Consider the following 18,418-nt stretch of genomic DNA (forward strand, 5'->3'; position numbering starts at 1 on the left):
TAGGATTGAAAATGAAAAATGAGAAAAACCCATATCCATTGCATTAATCAGACCAATATTCTACCACTTCTACTTTCATTATCCATAGTTGTAACAATTAAAAGTTGTTTGAATTTTTTTAATATACATATAAATGTAAAGTGTCTATCTAAAGATATAATTTAAAACCTCATCCACATTTTTCTTTACAACAATCAGTTGTTACAGATATTTTTAAAGATGTAGTCTGCTACAAAAGGGACTACCTGAGATTCTTCATAGCCAGACAGATATTTGATTAGAGATCATTGAAAACAGAAAGCCACTTTTAGCCTTGTAATACCCTTCTCTAATTATGTAATAATTTTTAGCAAGTCTTTTCTCGCCTCCTCTGATGACTGATTAGATGGTGAGGCAGAACACTGTAAAGAGATCCAGCTTTTACAAGTCACTGTGCCAAGTAATAGCACAGAGCCAGAAATTACTGTCATTGCGAGTTCAGTTTAATATATTACATTCACTGTGTTAGACCAATTGCACTGATGCTTTATTACTGGCTATTTTCCCTTGGGATCCACACAATATATTTTCTAATTTACAGCTTCATGCCCTCTTACAGGAATATGGCTATCATGATTCCTCCTTTCCTTCACATTTACCTTCCTTACAAGGGTTTCATATTGCCTATGAAGAGACCATGAATGTTCTTATTAGAACTTATACTCTAGATCCACGAGCAGTTTAAACCTGAATAAGCCCACCTCACTGAAAAAAAGCTCCAATGATCCCCACTCTTCTCCCTTCTATTAGTTTCAGCTTCTTGCCCCCCACTTATACTGGCAGAAGGGTTCATGCTTCACTTCACCGCACAGTGAATTGGCTCAGGGAATTGATTCAGGTTAAAACTATCCAGGAAATAAAGGTGAGTTTTAACCTCAATCAGTTTCCCATATGAACAGCTATCCTGGTAAAAGAGAGGAGGGACAAGCAGGATCAGGGACAGAGGAAGTTTGCACACTGGGGGAACCAGAAAACCAGAACTGCTTCAACTTCCCTCAGCTTAAGTTTATAAACTGGTTCAGCTTATACCAGGTTAAAATTCAACACAACTGCAGTGTTTGATGCAAAACGTGAATGGCACCTTTAACATGTATCCACTCCGTAGCCAGCAAAATTAGTCTTGTAGTTATTGATGGGCTTCTCCAAAGCATGAGACTATTTAAAGTTTTCCAGTAACACTTCGTTTACACCTTTTTACAGCAGCTGTCCAAATGCTTTTCAGTAAGGTGAAAGATGGTATTATTTCTAAATGGGAACTGACAGTCTTGTAGGATATTTATAAAGATGCTCCTTCTAATCTGTACAGTATAATTTACAGGTCATTTTCCCCTAGCTGAGCTGTGTAATCATCAAGCAAGTATTATTGAATTATCACAGTAGCATATCGTGTTAGAGGTTTTCATTTAGATGGGTTAGTGTGCAACAGAATTGAGGTCCATTGATGGAGAGTATTTGACAGGACCACGCCAGCACTTCTGCAGAGCAGTTCTGTCCACTTGGCCAACAGCAACATTTTACACTAAAAAGCTAGTACAATTTTCCATTATTCAGATTAAAACAAGCCTTCCAAGTAGAAAAAGAATTATATCGTAGTTAGCAATTAAATGCCATGTAGTATAGCAGTAAATGCTAAGACATTAAAAATTTGCTTTTATCATATAATTTGTAAAATTTTTAGCACTATCTTCACTAAATTGAAATAACACAAATTACATAAACACTCAAGATGTTCTGAATAGCTATCTTTGTCACCCAAATTATCTGAATGCCAAATTAAAATTAAATCATATGCACTTACAGGAAAGAGATGTATATAACCAATCTGAGTTGCATCAAAGGTAGCATAATATTTATATATACCGCAGTGTGGGTCCTAATTATCTAGCACATGGTTCTGACTGCAAAATATGTACATATTAAAGGCCTTCTGAAAAGGATTTCACTGATCAGATTTCTACAAATGTGCTGCAACTACCTAAAAGAATAAGATAAATAAGCACTTTTTACTACCAAATATAAAAAGACTAAAACAAGGCAATATGGCCTCTAGCAGAACCAGTAAAACTTAGACTTTGATAGGGTTATTCTGGATTCACCCTGGGATTTCAACTAGATTTTAACTGAAGAGAAAATTAGCCTGATTTGATTACTTGGACCCTTGCACAATTTGGCCCCAGAAGACCTTTTTTTTTATGGAGCTCCAAAAAGTTAGGTTTGAAAGTGAAGCAAGAAATAGCCAATGAGATATGTCACAGAAATTTAATGGTATGGCTCTGTGCCTGAGCAGAATTATACCTTCTCACAAGTATTTTTCTCCTAAGTACCAAAACCCAAGGAAGAAAGTACAGAATTACATAATTTCAAGTTGTAACTGACATGCCATCAAAAAATACCAGTCTTTAATTAAGAACAGATTGCACCAGATAGTCTTAATTTTCTTAAATCCCAGACACTTACACCAGAAAGAAAAAAAGATGGTTTGGGCAAAAATTTAAATCATTGATTGTTACTACAAAAATAAAATTACCAAATTAACCTTTTCTTCAGCTCTGTATCTTTATGGACAAAATATTTTATTCCTTCTGTTTTTAACTGAATTTATACAGAAATAAGGAATTTGTGACCTTGCATAAAGACACTCCCCCCTCCGAACAATGTCATTGGATCACTTTTTTCGATGTCTTGAGAAACTCAGATGTCAGAAATAAGGGAGGTAACTCTTTTGTAAAAAGCACAATAAAATCCAGACAACCAAAGGACAAGACAGGCCTATCCAGCACAGCCAGTTAATGCATATCCCTAGCTACATAATACAAATCTGGGCTCTGTCTACCCATTCAGCAATATGCAGCTTCTGAGACAGAAACATGTTTGTCAATCGCTTATTACACACGTAGGTGGGATAACCCACACAAAGTGACAAGACTAGTACAGACCAGGTATAAATTAGGCTACAAGAACATGCTACATTTAGGATCCATATCTTTGAGAAATGAAGTTAGGGAGTCATAAACTTGAGAATGTTTGGGTTATTTAAGCACATTGCAGTTAATCTGCTACGTAAATAACCTTCACAGAGCTCACTGTGAAAAAACAGGTTATTTCAAGCTAGCTAGCTAGCCCAATCAATATGAAACTTCCTTAACTGGAAAAAAACTGAACTAGCAAATTCTTTTTTCAACTTCATACTAGCTTCCTGAGATAGAACCATAAAAATCACATCAAGCAAAATATGTTGGTCTCCCCACCCCCTGACTTTTTCATAGAAACACATCTCTATCGTCAACGCTCTTGTACTGTCTCATTCACACAGTGAACTGTGTACGTAGTAAGTATGTATAGGGAGACAATCTGCAAAAGTTAAAAAGAGGCAGAGCTTACTACATAGTTCCATAAATGTTACAGACGTTTCAAGATCAGACATATAATTATCTCAAAGCTTTGGACCACATACTGAAATTCTGAACTACGTTTACTGAAATTTTACTTACTGAAATTCTGATGCTACTTTTACCAAAAGTCTTGTTTGGTAGTCCGATGTTTTAAGTTGGGAGAAGAGAAGGAAGTCAAGGAAAGAAGACAGGAGGTCTGCATGGATGAACTAGGAGCTCCTAACAAAACTGCAACATGAAAAGGAAGAGATGGAAGCAGGGACAGGTGACCCAGGAGGAATATGGAAAAACTGCCTGAGTGTGCAGGGAAAGCATTAGGAAACCCAAAGCCCAGCTGGAGTTGAAGAAGAAGGGCTTCAACAGCAAAAGGAAGACTATGAAAAATGTGTGCCCACTGCTGAATGGGGAAGGGAACCTGGTGACAAAATACATGGAAAAAGCCACAGTACTCAACGCCTTCCTCACCTTGGTCTTTACTGGCAAGATTTCCCTTCGGTAATGCCAGGTCCTTAAGGTAAGAGTAGAAGTCTGGAGCAAGGAAGACCTACCCTTAGAGGAGGAGGATCAGGTTAGGGAACATTTAAACAAACTGGACATACATGAGTCCCTGGGGACTGATAGGTTGCATCCCTGACTGTCGAGGCCAGTCTTGGTTTTTGAAAGGTTGTGGCTACCAGAAGAGGCTCCTGAGGACCAGAAATAAGCACATGACACTCCAGCCTTCAAGAAGGATGATCCAGGGAACTACAGGCTGGTCAGCCTCCCATCAATCCCTGGGAAGGGGATGAAGTGAAACCTCCTGGAGGCCACTTCCAAAAATATTAAGGAGAAGGTGGTGACTGGGAGTAGTCAGCATGGATTTACAAAGGCGAAATCTGACTAACTTGATCGCCTTCTACAATAAGATGACTGGCTCAATGGATAGATGGAGAGGAGTTGTTATTTATCTTGCAAGGCTTTCGACACTGTCTCTTGTACAACATCTTCATAGACAAAATTATGAAGAACGCACTGGATAAGTGGACAGGAGGTGGATCAAAAACTAGTTGAACCGCTGGGCTCAAAGGATTGTGATCAGCAATGCAAAGTCCAGCTAGAGGTCAGTGATGTGTGGTCTACACTGGGGCCAATACTGTTTAATATCTGCGTTAATGACCTAGATGATGAGATGAAGTACACCCTCATGCAAGTTCATAGATGTTACAAAACTGGGAGGAGTAGTTGATAGACTGGATGGCTGTACTGCCATTCAGAGGGATCTTGACAGTCTGAAGAAAGAGGCAAACAGGAACCTCATGAAGTTCAATCACAAATGCAAAGCCCTGCACCTGGGACGGAATAACCCCGGGCACAAGTGCACACTGTGGATCGACTAGCTGGAAAGCAGCTTTGCAAGAATGAACCTGCAGGTCCTTGTGAACAAAAAATTGGCCAGCAACGTGCCATTGTGACAAAGATGGCCCACAGCCTCCCAGGCTACATTAAGAAGAGTACTGCTAGCAGGTTGGTGGGGGGCATCCTTCCCCTTTACTCAGTACTGGTAAGATGCATCTAGAGTGCTGGGCTCCCCAGTACAAGAGACGCACTGACATACTAGAGCAAGTCCAGCAAAGGCCCACAAAGATGATTATGGGATGGGACCATCTATCGTATGAGGAGAGGTTGAGAGAGCTGGGACTGTTCAACCTGGAGAAGAGAAGGCTCAGGCTGGATATTATCCATGTGTGCAAACAGCTGCTGAGAAGAAGCAAAGAAGATGGAGCCAAACTCTTCTCAGTGGTGCCCAGTGAAAGGACAAGAAGCAATGGGCCACAAACTGAAATCCAAGAAATTCCAACTGGACATCAGGAAAAAAAAAGGCAAACAAAGACCGCACACTTTTCTACTGTATGGGTGGTCAAACACTGGAACAGCGTTACCCAGAGAGGGTGCGCCATCTCCAGCTTTGGAGATATTCAACATCCAACTGGACACGTCCCTGAGCAACCTGCTCTAACTGACCCTGCTCTGAGCAGGGGGGTTCAACAGGACAATCTCCAGAGGTGCCTGCCAGCCTCAACCATTCTGTGATTCTGTGAAGAGACAGGAGGAAGGAAGAGACTGGCCAGCACCTGTCATCTACTATACAGGCTTAGCTTTAGTCCAAAAACGAGTAACCCTCCTCATACCAGACATTTTGCTCATATCTGAATACATCAGTTGCAAAGGCAAACTGATGTTGTTGTTACTCCATGAGGGATTAAAAGCTAATAAGACTATTAGCTACTCAATTTATCTAATAGTGTTTATACTGCTGTTTGGCTTATTTTATATACTTGAATCAACTAAATTTGATTTGGTGATCAGACAGGAAGTCACATGCTGTGACTGTTTATATTGCTGCTGTTGTTTTAAACAGAAATCACGTTCTATCACATTGAGAACAGAAAAGATGGAAGACTCCTTTCCTAGATGTCCACATGCTTGACTGGAGCTGTCTTTGCAAAAACAATAAATGCAAGTCTGTGTCTTGCTGCAGAGCAATTTTTTCCTGAAAACATTATTTCTTGAAGAAAAACTAGAATGTGGTACAGAGAGAACAGGTCTGAAGTAGTATGCCTACCCAACAGCCATTCAAGAGCAGAGCCAGAAGCTCATCTCCCTTCCAATTTTTCCATTAAAGTAGAACCATGGGTGCCAGATTGGATGTGGGATGCTAAGGCTTGAATGCCACATGAGGTCTGGACTCCCTTCCTTCCATGTCTATCACCAAGAGTTATCAGAAGCAGCTGTTCCATACCCTTTAAATTCTAGAAATAAGATTTATAGGAACACCTTAGGAAGCTGTACCAATAATTATCATCTCTTCTTACCGCCCCTCCCTTTAACCTTCCACAGATCTGTCTTCCTAATCAGGTATTAAAACCATACTCTGTTACTCATTGTATTTGAACTCATAAGCCAGAACGAGTCAACAACCTGAACTGAATGACTAGATAAAAACTAAAATCTTCAGCCACAAGTAGATTTTAGGATACCAAACCAACTTCATTGAGTTTAAAAGAAAAATCCATATCCATTTAGTATTGTGTTCAATGAAAGAACTTCTGTTTTGAAAACCACCACGGTGCATCTGGCCGTTCTCTCATTTTGGCCCTTCACAATTTTTTCTTAACTTAAAGGTTGATTACAACACTTAAGTCCCCAAATGGGTGATACAGTTTTCAAAGCCTACTCTTCAACTTAGCATGAATCTTTTCCGTAGCAACTAGAAATTATTTTAATGTATGAAAGAGTTGTTACAGCGTAATTATCTGTCTTAACGCATAGACATCTGTCGCAAAAGCAAAGCTGTAAAATATTTATTTTCTGTTAAATTAATGTTGGGCACAGCACAGAAAGACTGAAGAGGTCAAATGTGCCTCTATTTACTTGCTTCCTTTTGCTATGGAGTTTTGGTGTCATATATGTGAGAGCCTTGTATCAGATCCACTAGATGGTGCAATCCATCTGCTCCATTAAATGCATTTGAAGTTTATACACATAAGCAGTTAATTTTTAAAGAGGAAAAAGTCAAACTTAATGCTAATCAAGGAAAGGTTTATTACTGGAAGAACAAGGCACCAAACAGAATGTAGGGGTTCAGGAAAGATCTAGGCTTAAAACTCACTTATGTTAGCAGCCAACATCTCCTTTTTCAAGAGAAATATGATTTCACCCAATTTCAGAGTGTATAAATGAGGTTCAACAAAATTTCCATCACGTGAAAAAATACTGATCAGAACAGCATGCTTTAAACAATTTAAGTAACATCAACAGGGAAATAATCAACCCAACAGGGGATCAGCAGACTTACTGACCAATAAGAATGGCATTCAGCAGCATGGTGAATTTTAGTCATTTACTGACCTAAAGTTTGTCTTGTGTACTTCAGAGGTAAAAACAGTACCCACTAAGACCAGAATCCCACAGCTACATTCTGATATCTCCCTTGTTATCCATAACCTTGACCTAAAGCTGGTTAGCTTTTCACTTCTGATTCTAATTCCCAGTCTTGGTAAGGGATTAAGTCAAGATACAGAAATAGAAAAAATTACTGTCAGGTAAGGAGGTGAACTATCTCAATGACAGAGTACAGCCTTGATCTGGATTGCAGCCAAATTTTATTTCAGCCCTCACCAAGTTCCCAAATGTTTGAGGTCTGTCAAATCATTGAAGAAGATTCTATACTGCTTATTACTTTCTTCGTAAGTGACTACTTACCACGAAGAATTGTGTGCACTGCCAAGACAAGTCGTAGACTAGAAAGCAGGGTACAGTGTTTCACTGGCCTCTCAGAAAATGGAACAGGTGCAGTGCTTTCTACTTGGCAGGCTTAGTAAAAATAAGCAGACCTTCAAAAAGTAATTTATTAGTCCTCTCCTGGCGGTTTTTGGTGGATTTTTTACTCTCAGCAATTCCTACTTTTTCTCCTCAAAGAAGGTGTTCTTTTTATACAGGAATGAAGACTTTTAATTGACATATTCTGCAACAGTTGGAAAGGTAGTTTCCTGCAGCCTAACAAAAAAACCACTTAAGTAATTCACCAACATCAGTGACGTATTTTGCAAAGGATAACCCCTAAAATTCAAAGACAAATGTATTTTTCTTCTTCAAAGCAACATAAATTGCAGCCTAATACATTAGAAAATTGATACCAAACTCCATTTCTTCTCCACTTTATGAAAATAACTCTACCAACTGTGATAAGGAAGTACAAAAATAATACCAACTTTGCTAAAATTAGCACAATATTTCTTGACTGAACATTTTCCTTGCGGGCATTTTCCTTTTGGAAAATGTTCATTTGGAAAAAAAAATCCTTATGGAAACGTGTCTGCCATGACGAAATGTTGTCTAAAAGGTCACTGCTTTTTTGATGATATGTCAGCCTAGCACAACAAAAATATTTTGGTTCTTCATTTCACTTAAGAATTTTAAACATTTTCAGAAATACCTGTTTCTTGCTTAATAATCTGTATAGTGTAAATAGAAAGTATGGAATGGAAAGATGGAAAATTAGCCTAGAAACTTACTCGATTATATGGAAGTCACTACTGACAGTACATTTAATAGTATCTTTACATAGAGATCATCCATAATGCTTTTGCCCATTATTATTTCATGTCATGCTTGCATACACCACTGACCTTATGGAGCGCAGGAGCCATTACTGGCACCAAAAATCCATTGTAAATATAATTCACAAGCTGGTTACGTATCAAGGGATGCGCCACCTAAGAGGGCGGGGGAGAGAAAGACACAGCACAGTTCCAGTGAGATTTAAAACAAGACAGGGCACAGACTACTATTATCCACTACCAAAACCCTTTCCCATTTAACAAGACGTATTAATTTGTCCTTCTCACCAGCATTTGCTATGATTCAGGTTCTTAAATATTTTTCCTTCTTCGAAGCAATATACAAACTATGTTTAATTACAGTAAGCCTGCCAAATTTAGAGAACAGGGCTTTGTCAATCTCCCTGCATGCTGACAAAGATGAATGGATGGACAGACATGTATACCCATGCAAAGGAAGATCTGAGATTCTAAATTTAGCTCTTGAAACCTTGTCAGGGTCACTTAAAGGTGGATTTGCCATTGTTAACTTGTCCTCTTACAAGAAGAAAAAGCATAACAGCTGCTTTCCTTCGGTTCAAGAGTAGGTAAACCAAAGCACTCTCTAGCTATGGGGTAAGAACATACTGTACACATACCCTTCTCCCAACCACTGTAAAACAAACAGAAATGAAAACAAAACCTACATTATTAATTCAATAGGTTGGTAAGGAGCTTTAAAAAAAATGAACTGTTATTAGAAGCCAAAAATTTACTTTTATAATAAAGCATTCATTTTGTTTTCACAAAGAAAATACATTATCAATTCATGCATTTAAAAGAAATTTGATAAAAGCAAAAAAAAAATTCCATTCAGAAGCATTCCCAGTTAATATATTCTGTTTGAAGTTCACATAGAGACTGGAATGTCACAGCCTACATGTGGCCACAAATACATTCTCCCACTTGCAATTCTTCCCAGACTTCCTTTAATTTGTAACCCTTACTTTGGAAAGGGGAAGAAAAAGGGTTGCCCTTCCTATGCTGTGATCCAGGGAAAAAGTAGTAAATGGCAAGAGGTCTTGGCTACACTCTCCCTTTTTAATCTCTGGCCAAAGATTTTGGGTCAACACAGAACGACACACCACGAAAACCATTCCATGCACAGAGCAAAAATTCCTGCAGTAATTGAGCTTTCAATTCAGCTGAAGAAAGACTATAAAGACACAATCAAGCAGCAGTCAGAAATAGCTCCTTCTGCATATTAGCTGAAGATTCTTAACCATTTTGAGTTTATTTGAAAAATGGTTTTAAAATAATATGCTCTTCTTTAATTTGTCTGTGGTAACCTTTATATAATTAAAAAAAAAGGAATCAAATATGACCTACAAATGTAGATCTGTAGAAAAATTCCACTTAGATACCAAAATGAAGATTGTCTCCTCTTCACATTTAAACATGCATGTTAAAAATCTTGTATATTGCATTTAAAGAATGACAGCTACTATCATTTTTGCTTGTTCAATGCTTTAATAGTCAATCAGTTGCTTTACTGTATTTCGCACACATCTCACTAAAACATCCTTTATTTAACAGTAAATGTGACTAAATTTTCAATCCTATTCAGCACATTTCTTCAAGTAACACATAAACCCACAGTTTCTGTAGAATTTATATCATGTTTTAATAAAATACTGGACAAGGGTTCTATAGGGTTTTCTAGCCTTAAAAACAATATAAAAATACAAAAAACTCATTTTACATTTAGATCAGAGAAAACAGTAAGGTATCAAAGCCAGAAAAAAAATTATAATCAAGAAATAATCATTAAGAACAGAGACTGGATTCAAAACAGGCCAATCTAAAATGAATTTATATTTCTAGGAAGATACGTAAATTCTGCTTGGAAAACTTTCTTTATGCAGTACTCGCCAACAGGCAAAACAGACTATTTTCTTTTGTACACTATTATGGGAGCTTAGACAAGCACAGAATGTTTTTCAGCGCTTAAATATGTAAAGACTACATTTTCCCACATGTAAAGGCATTCAATTTACTTTTAGTATCAACAGTGGTATTAAAATGCAATAAACCTTTTTTTTCTGAAAACAGAAAATCCTCCCAATTACATAATGAAGTATCAAGCCGCCACACAAATCTACTGCTTTCACTTGAAACATTTGTCACCTGAAAACCAAAAATGTATTAATTCATCCTTATAACTAGGACAAACAGCACAGAGCATTCATTTTATAAGCAACTTATTTTAGTGTAACTTAAAAAGTCCATGCCATTAATAGAAGTAAATAAACTCTGTAATTTACAAACTTCTGCAGAATATATAAAAAACTACTACTTCACACAGGCCAACTCTGCTCCATTACCTGTATCACAGCATTGCAAAATTCAAGGGAATTCATGAATTGTACAAGGGCTGGTGACAAGAGCCAGTCATCTTTCAGCAGGCAGTGCCACTCTTCTCCTTTTTCTTCCAGCTTTGTAGGCAAAGATGAATAGAGGCCACTTAGTCCTGTTGCTAGCACCTGTATTTCAAAAATACAAGAGAAGTAAGTTGACTTTCCAAGTGCCCATCTGCTTGAATGACAATGCCACAAATCATTTCTCTTACTAGTTTTAGTAACATAAGAGAGTGTTGAGATTAATTTCATTTCCTTTTGAAAGACTCCTGTAGCAGAAAGACATGAATATTTTAAAGAGCTTCCTATATAATATCCTTCTTCCAAGAGCTGGTATTTAGGAGAAAGTGATGGGGAAAAGCAGGTTGTCTTTTTTTTTTTTTAATCTGAAGTTGTAATTTCTTTTTAAATACTTGTAAAATCGTTTTACACTTTCCTTCAGTCCCTTCCACAAGAAGCCACCACTGTCATATATCTACAGCTTGACTTTCATTGGTGATTTGAATGTTACTGCTTACACATGCCTATATGAAGTGATTTCACTTGGAAATATGAAATATTAGAAATGGAGGGGGAAAGTGCCCCCATCAACAAAAATGAAGTTCAGCTTCACGCAGACCAGATATATGTTGACTTTCATTCCTAGGCACTTGAACTCAGCTGAATCCACTTTAAAAAAAAAATCTAACTGTAATTTCTCATTTTCCTTTCTTATTTATTTAGAAGGGGGAAGGGAAGAGATAAAAAAAGCCTGAAATAAGTTACTGTATAGACATTGTTTCCAGCAATATTAAGGCTTACAGATGATTTATGTAGAATATATCACTGAAGCACAAGGCTGTATTTTTAGTTACAATTTAAAAAGCATATTTCCAAAAAGCTTTTTTAAGTTTTACTGAATATATCTAGCATATTGGTAGTTTCAGACCAAGTTTTTAATAATTAAAGTTATTTGAAGCTGGAAACTTTCTAAATATTATTTAGAACTCTTATCCTTCTGACATGATTTTATACAACTTCAGGATAATTCTTAAGATGATCCTCATTTTAATAGTATCATTAAGACTCAGCCTGATGGAAATCTTTTTAGTTTTCATTCAACAGACTTCTGTAAGAATTTTTCCTCTTTCTACAAAGGGTTACTTGGCATCTACAGGCCTAGACAGTCAAAGCTCAGATGAAACACAACTGTTTTATCTATTAGAAAACAAACAGTTGACAATGTGCAGGTCGAAGACCAAGAGTTCATGGAAGGTAATTCAGGTTTTGATCATACGCAAGTGTAACCAATTATAATTGCTAACACATCCAGTCAGACAAAGGCTGTCTTTCTGAATGCTTTCATTCCTAAATCACATAATTTTGAAGATGGATAGATTGATTTATTCTGGCATACATAATTAAGCCAAATATTGGGCGGGGGGGCAAATACCATGGAAAATTCACTGCTTTAGCACACTGTGCTACTTTTTTATACACATATATACATAAGATAAAGAAAGATGCTGTAGATATGTTAAAAAATTAAAAAGTTAAAGCCATTGAGCAAAGCTTTATTTGTACAATTACATTCTTCTATAACCAGAATCTTTTTTGCTTTTTTTCTCTCTCTCACAGTAGCAGACCTCAAAGCAAAAAGTTAGGAAGATCTTACTAGCCCTATAGACCTACCTATACGTAACCCACATACACACTTACACTCACAAACCTAGGCTTCAGATGATTCTAGGAAGGAAAGAATTCTGAAGAGAGAACTTGAGTTTCTTTTGTGTTGCAACCTGTTAATTAACGCACACTTGGTTTTCCATTGTCTGCTTAAAATTTAATTGCTATTCATAAATGCATATTTACCCTCTCAGTAAGCAATCTGATTTTCAGAGCTGTGTACTATCCACATTTCTCCTTCATATGGAAGTTTAGTCCTTAAGCACAAGAAACTGACCTTGAGCAAAACAAGGTCAGTTTAAGCTGTTAACTCTGCACTAAAAGGAGTGGTGAATTCACAATCAGTCAATGTCTTGAAGTGAAGAATTCTTTTGTTTGTCTGACTTACTGAAGTAAGAAGTGACAGATGTAGCTGCTAAAATCTGTAAAGTTTAAAAAGCTCTTAATTTTGCTATTAAGCACAACACAAATGGCTCTACGTGAAATTATGTTTGTAAAACCCCAAGACAGAGAGTAGCCGCTGGAAGCAATTTCATCTCTTTAGGTAAAAAACATTTGAAAATTTTCATAGGAGTATATGGTATAAACAGGATTACCATTTGAAATTACTAACAGAACTCTTCACATTCTATAAGCAGGCATATAAAATAATGCACATCTATAGACTACATTATGGAGTTTTAATCAGTAAAATGACAATCATCAATGAAAAAAAAATCTGAAAGGAAAAGAAATAAATGAGTTCATGTCCTGGAAGGGCAAGATCAGTTTTATTTTTTGTTTTATCCAGAGCAGTGTCCTTTTAAACTTCTCCCAACATTTGTCAAGTCAACCCTACATGCTCATCTACTTTTACAAGCATCTCCAGCAGTTTCTTTCTCACTGTGTCATGAGTCTCTCTGCAAACCAGTCTCCTTCATTTATTTACTTTCTCTTGACTCACAGAAGACACCAACTATGTGATTTGTAATCCCAGACACATTATATGATTAAAATGTGTTGTTAATATATAATCAATTGCTATCTCAACAATTCCTTCCCTTTAATAATTCCCTTTCCTCCCACATCCATAGTCCCTCTATCTCTGTGCAGCCTCAGCTTTCCGAGGACACTGTAGAGCCTCCTGCTTTAATATTTGCTTTCCTAAGCTGCGAGGTATTTACAAATACAAAGTTTTATAGAGAGACTTTGATATGCTATGCTGCTCAAAATTCTTTAGAAACACTGTTTTCTTATTACAATGCTGAACAGACAATATCTTCAATCAGATACAGAAAACTTTCAGGTCAAAACATGATCAAAATGATATGGCAGAAAAATCTCTAAAATCAGAAAACTTTGCCCAATAGTGTGTCTACACATTCTGTGTTAAAAACATTTGTTAGTGATGTATCTTACTGCAGCCTGTCCCCTTCCTTCTTTATAGTTTACTCACCTACAGTTTTGAATACCATGGACAATCTAGTTTAAAAAGCTGCTAACCAAAGTTAGCTCAAAAAACAGTATCAAGAAAGCCTTCAGGTTCACTTTGGCACAGATCTAACACTGATTTGGGCATACGAGGCAGCAGAGATTTATGGCCAGACTCCATCCCAGGGCATGTCTATACTATGCAATAAGGCATGGTAAAGAAAACCCTGTATGCTACCAATCAGTTCAGCCCCAGAACCAGAGATAGCATCAACACAGTGCCACCCAAATGCCACTCCTACCAGCACAAGACTGCACTAGCTGTTTTGCAGAGTAGCTGAGGCCACATCTGCACTGATCCGAGTGATTTACAGCAATGCCACTGACACCTACAGAGTCTTCCACCAGAACAAAACCTGTTCCTTCAGCTCATCACATTCAAATTCAAAAAAGATTTTGTGCTAGTGAGCTAATTCTATGGCATTGCATTAAAGTTTTATTATAGACTTAGGCCAGTCTCATTACTGTTCAGAAAAGTCTGATTTTAGCACATTTTGACAAGAAGCCTTCCTAATTAGAATGATTGTCAATCATGGCTCCCTGCTGTTAGAAGGTTAATATAGCTGGCTTTTATCTTCAGTGTAAAAAGGCTGCATTTTTTTTTTTAGTTAATTGGAAGATGTAATTATGGAAGTTATAGCACGGATCCAATAATGGTATCTGTCTCAGGGACAGTTTGAGAATCAAGTTCATATTCCTTAGCAGCATCTATTAAACAAGGTCAACTGGAGTCTCTCAGCACAAGAAATTCGATGCAATATTTACAACTGACACAGGAAATAATTTATAAGTTTTGTTTTGGAACTTGTAGGCCTCCTCCAGCCTGCAAACCTGGCTCTGCCCTACTGCTCAAAGGACATAGGAATCTCAGAGTAAATGGAAACCTATGGCTGAAATAGCTGTCATGCACTAATGCTTAAGGCAGGGATTCTAGTGTCATCTGCTCTAAAGCGCTCTGCTTTAGTAGCTATGTAAGGCTCCCCTCCACTTCATTTTTTCGGCATTTATTAAACTAAAATGCAAGCCATGCAGAAGATAAAAGAATCAGTCCAAAAACTGGCACACAAGAGCAACTTTTCTACAGAATGACATTTGGTTTTGAAGCCATCCATTGCAGATCTCAAACTGATTTTTGTGATAAGGCATGAAGAAGCAGGCGTTGTCATGTCCATTCTGCTTTAGCTTTAAAACTGCAGTAAGGCAGCTTTGTTTGTTAAATTAGATTATTTACTTGTTTAACAGCAAAGGTTTTCTATTCATGTAGTAAGTTTGATTTGCCAGATCTAAAAATGGAACACTACTACCATGTTTTGTAAGAGAGTACACCATAGCAAGATCGTGGTTTCCCTGAGACAGCCATAGAAATGTCCAATTCTGTGACAAAGAGCAAGTATCCCTTTTATCTTGCAAAAACATTACATTTCTATAACACTCACACTATTTTCACACTTATTTTTTAACTATTGAACTGATGTTATAGCGGGGCAAGCACAGCCCACCTAAGCTAGCACTGCCACCAGAAACAACAGCCTCAGAACACCCTCTTCCCATTTCTCACTCCCTTCACCCCCAGAATCTCACAGGGGCCTCACAGTGAGACAGAACAGGTTTCCCTCCCACCAAGTACTTCTATAACTCCCATCAGTTTCCCAGTTCAATTCACTGTGTGACTGCAAAAACACTTGTGCTGGCCCAGAAGCACAAGACACTGGTAGAGAAACAAGGAGCAAGACTTCGTTTGGCAGGAGGGCTGGCTTAAACAGCATTATAATTTGTGAAATAGCTGTTAGCAGAAACAAATGTGTTACAACACATCTTTATCAAAAATGACAGAAAAGGGTGAGAAGAATACAGGGGAGACAGTTTAGCACTGAAGATCAAGCAAACCAAGAACAACTTACTGGGCAAAAATAGGTGTTTTCTGCTATGTGGTTTGCAACAACGTTGTTTTCTGCAGACAGAGACATTATGAAAAGCAGCGCATCACGGGCCTGTTGGCCTACTGTTCCTTCTCGATGGATGAAGGGAATCAGCAGGGAAAATATGAGGAAATTGGCTGCTCCTTGGTCCTCGCTGGTGTGGAAAAACAGTTCTAAAATGGAGGGATCTTTGGCTATTATGGAGCAGAGCTGGTTCAATAGGACAACCAACTCTGTTTCCACTGTTGGAGTGGCTGTTCCTGAGCAGGAACTCAGCAACATCATCAAAGGCTTCAGGATGGGCTTGTGATGCAGCAAAGGCTGATGAGACTGTGTTACTAGCATTTCATACATTTTGAGTTGCTCAATTTTTGTCTCATCAGTGAACTCTCGCCGTAGGCTCCAAAGAAAAAGCTTCTCCATTATGTTTTCTGAGACCACAAACTCCAGAATGGACCCCATTGAGGCATCCTTTGCTTGCTCCTCAATTAATAAGAAAAGCATATGCTCCACATAATTCTGAACAGTGCTGGCCTCATCAGGTGAAATTGCCCCGTACTTTGCCTGAGTGTTTTTCAAAGGATCATGCTTCTCTAAGATTTTCAGAACCTAAAGAGAAACAAATGCAGATCAGTTATTTGAATGTATTTAAAAAAAAATAAATATGCACTTACCCCTATAAAGAAAAAAAAAATCCGAATTATTAACACAAAAAGCCCAAACTCTTTTTATGCTTTTAGTTTTTGTCTGTCAAGCTTTCTAAATTTAAAAGTTTCATATTTGGTATGAACAAGGCCAAAATGTAATGCTTTTGTTCACTTTTATAAGCACATAAATTTGCCACTTGTCCTATTGCTAAAAACTTGGGGTTCTCCGAAGTACGGATAAACCACGTTCCCTTCACCTTCAGAAAATGAGTTTTGATGATGTTTGCAATAAGTTTGTCACAGAGGACTGAAATCAAAGGGCCTGCTCTTCAGCCAGAGTAACTGTGCTCAGGAGTATCGATATCATGAGATGACTCGCAGTAGTAAGAGTGGCAGAAGCCCACAGACCTGATCTTTCCTTGCTACATCTTACATGATACCAAATGGCTTCTGATGCCCACATACTCTTGAAACATTCAATATAGATTTAGGATTGAGTAACAATTGTCATCCCAGCACTTATACCCCTGGATTAAATTCTGTTCTGCATGCAATCAATGAAGCTCCCTGTCTGTGAAACAACCACTGTCTGGCGCTTTTGTGGAGGATAATTGCCACAAAAACACAAAAGGAACAGCAGCTCCCCTAACACAATAGCATCACTATAGCGTTAAGTGAGAAAAGGTGGCTCTTGAACGATGGCTCCTCTGACACTGGAAACACCAGCATGTGTCTGTCTTGCTTCTCAGGATAGCCAAAAAACAGCAAACGCAGCAGCACAGAAATAAATTTTACATAAACCGTTATTCATATTACTGCAGCAAAGAAGACCTTATAATATGGTGCTTGGAGCAAAACATCTTTGCCTAAAAGCAATTATAATCCTGATGACATGCAAACAATTTTTAGAATAGGCTGAAGTGCATAATCTACATCTATCCATAATAAACAACACTGCATACAGCTTTGCACCATGCATCATCTAATATACTTTACAAAAGCTAGGCAAGCCTTACCCAGCACAAGGAAAGGAAGCACAGAAGTTCACAACAAGGTCCAAGTCACAGTGAATCACTAGGAAAGCCAGTAAGATGATCTAGGCCTTCCGTAAGATACTACCATGTCCTAACACTTCCCTTTTAGATGCAAATCTGGAGTTCAAAGTGTTATTAGTAAAGGCTAACCGTACCTTAAAAGGTCAATTACCTTTGTGTTTGAAAGTGTTTCAATGTCATCTACTACATTCTGCATGACAGACGTTTGTTCCTGAGCAATTCAGGATTTTCCCAAAAGTAAGAATGAAGCAAATTCCTATTAATGCAGCCTACTTCAAATCAATAAAACTAATTAACATTACCTGTGCCCAGTGCGTTCTAAACACTATCATGCATGTTTCTGGGTCAACACCCTGCAGGCTCGGAGCCTGCCGATTTTTGCTGATACTGGTTCCAGAGGACATTATAAATTTTCCAAAGGTCAAGTCAACTAGGCCATGCTGGATTTCTTTCAAAAATCCTGTAGTTCGCTACAGATGTTCAAGCATCATGATGAGATTGATAATTGTGTTTTGAGCTTTGGTATCCACAGAAATCTGTTTAAAAAGAAACAAAACAAAACACACATATACCCATGCACATGAAATTATAGTGTATAACAAAAAAGAACATACTTAAAGGGAACACTAAAACCTTTTTTCTTTTAATTCAGTTTGACAATGGAATTTTTTAAAGCATGTTATATGGGACCATCTTCTCACACTTTTCCTTATGATAACAGTTTCTAATGCTCAAA

The 18,418-nt window shown here is 37.6% G+C and overlaps 1 protein-coding gene across 1 annotated transcript in view; it reads right to left on the reverse strand.

The window, feature by feature from the left end:
- FHIP1A (FHF complex subunit HOOK interacting protein 1A) overlaps positions 1–18,086 on the reverse strand; it is a 39,090-nt gene extending 21,004 nt beyond the window's left edge. Inside the window, exons 1-4 of the mRNA XM_072862644.1 lie at positions 17,985–18,086; positions 15,963–16,589; positions 10,894–11,052; positions 8,600–8,686 (exon numbers count right to left, since the gene is read on the reverse strand). Coding sequence (XP_072718745.1) covers positions 8,600–8,686; positions 10,894–11,052; positions 15,963–16,589; positions 17,985–18,086 — 975 coding nt within the window. The remainder of the gene's footprint in view (positions 1–8,599; positions 8,687–10,893; positions 11,053–15,962; positions 16,590–17,984) is intronic.
- Between the last annotated feature and the right edge of the window lie 332 nt (positions 18,087–18,418).

The sequence above is a fragment of the Ciconia boyciana genome, chromosome 5 (assembly GCF_034638445.1).
Source record: "Ciconia boyciana chromosome 5, ASM3463844v1, whole genome shotgun sequence".
Classification (NCBI taxonomy): Eukaryota; Metazoa; Chordata; class Aves; order Ciconiiformes; family Ciconiidae; genus Ciconia; species Ciconia boyciana.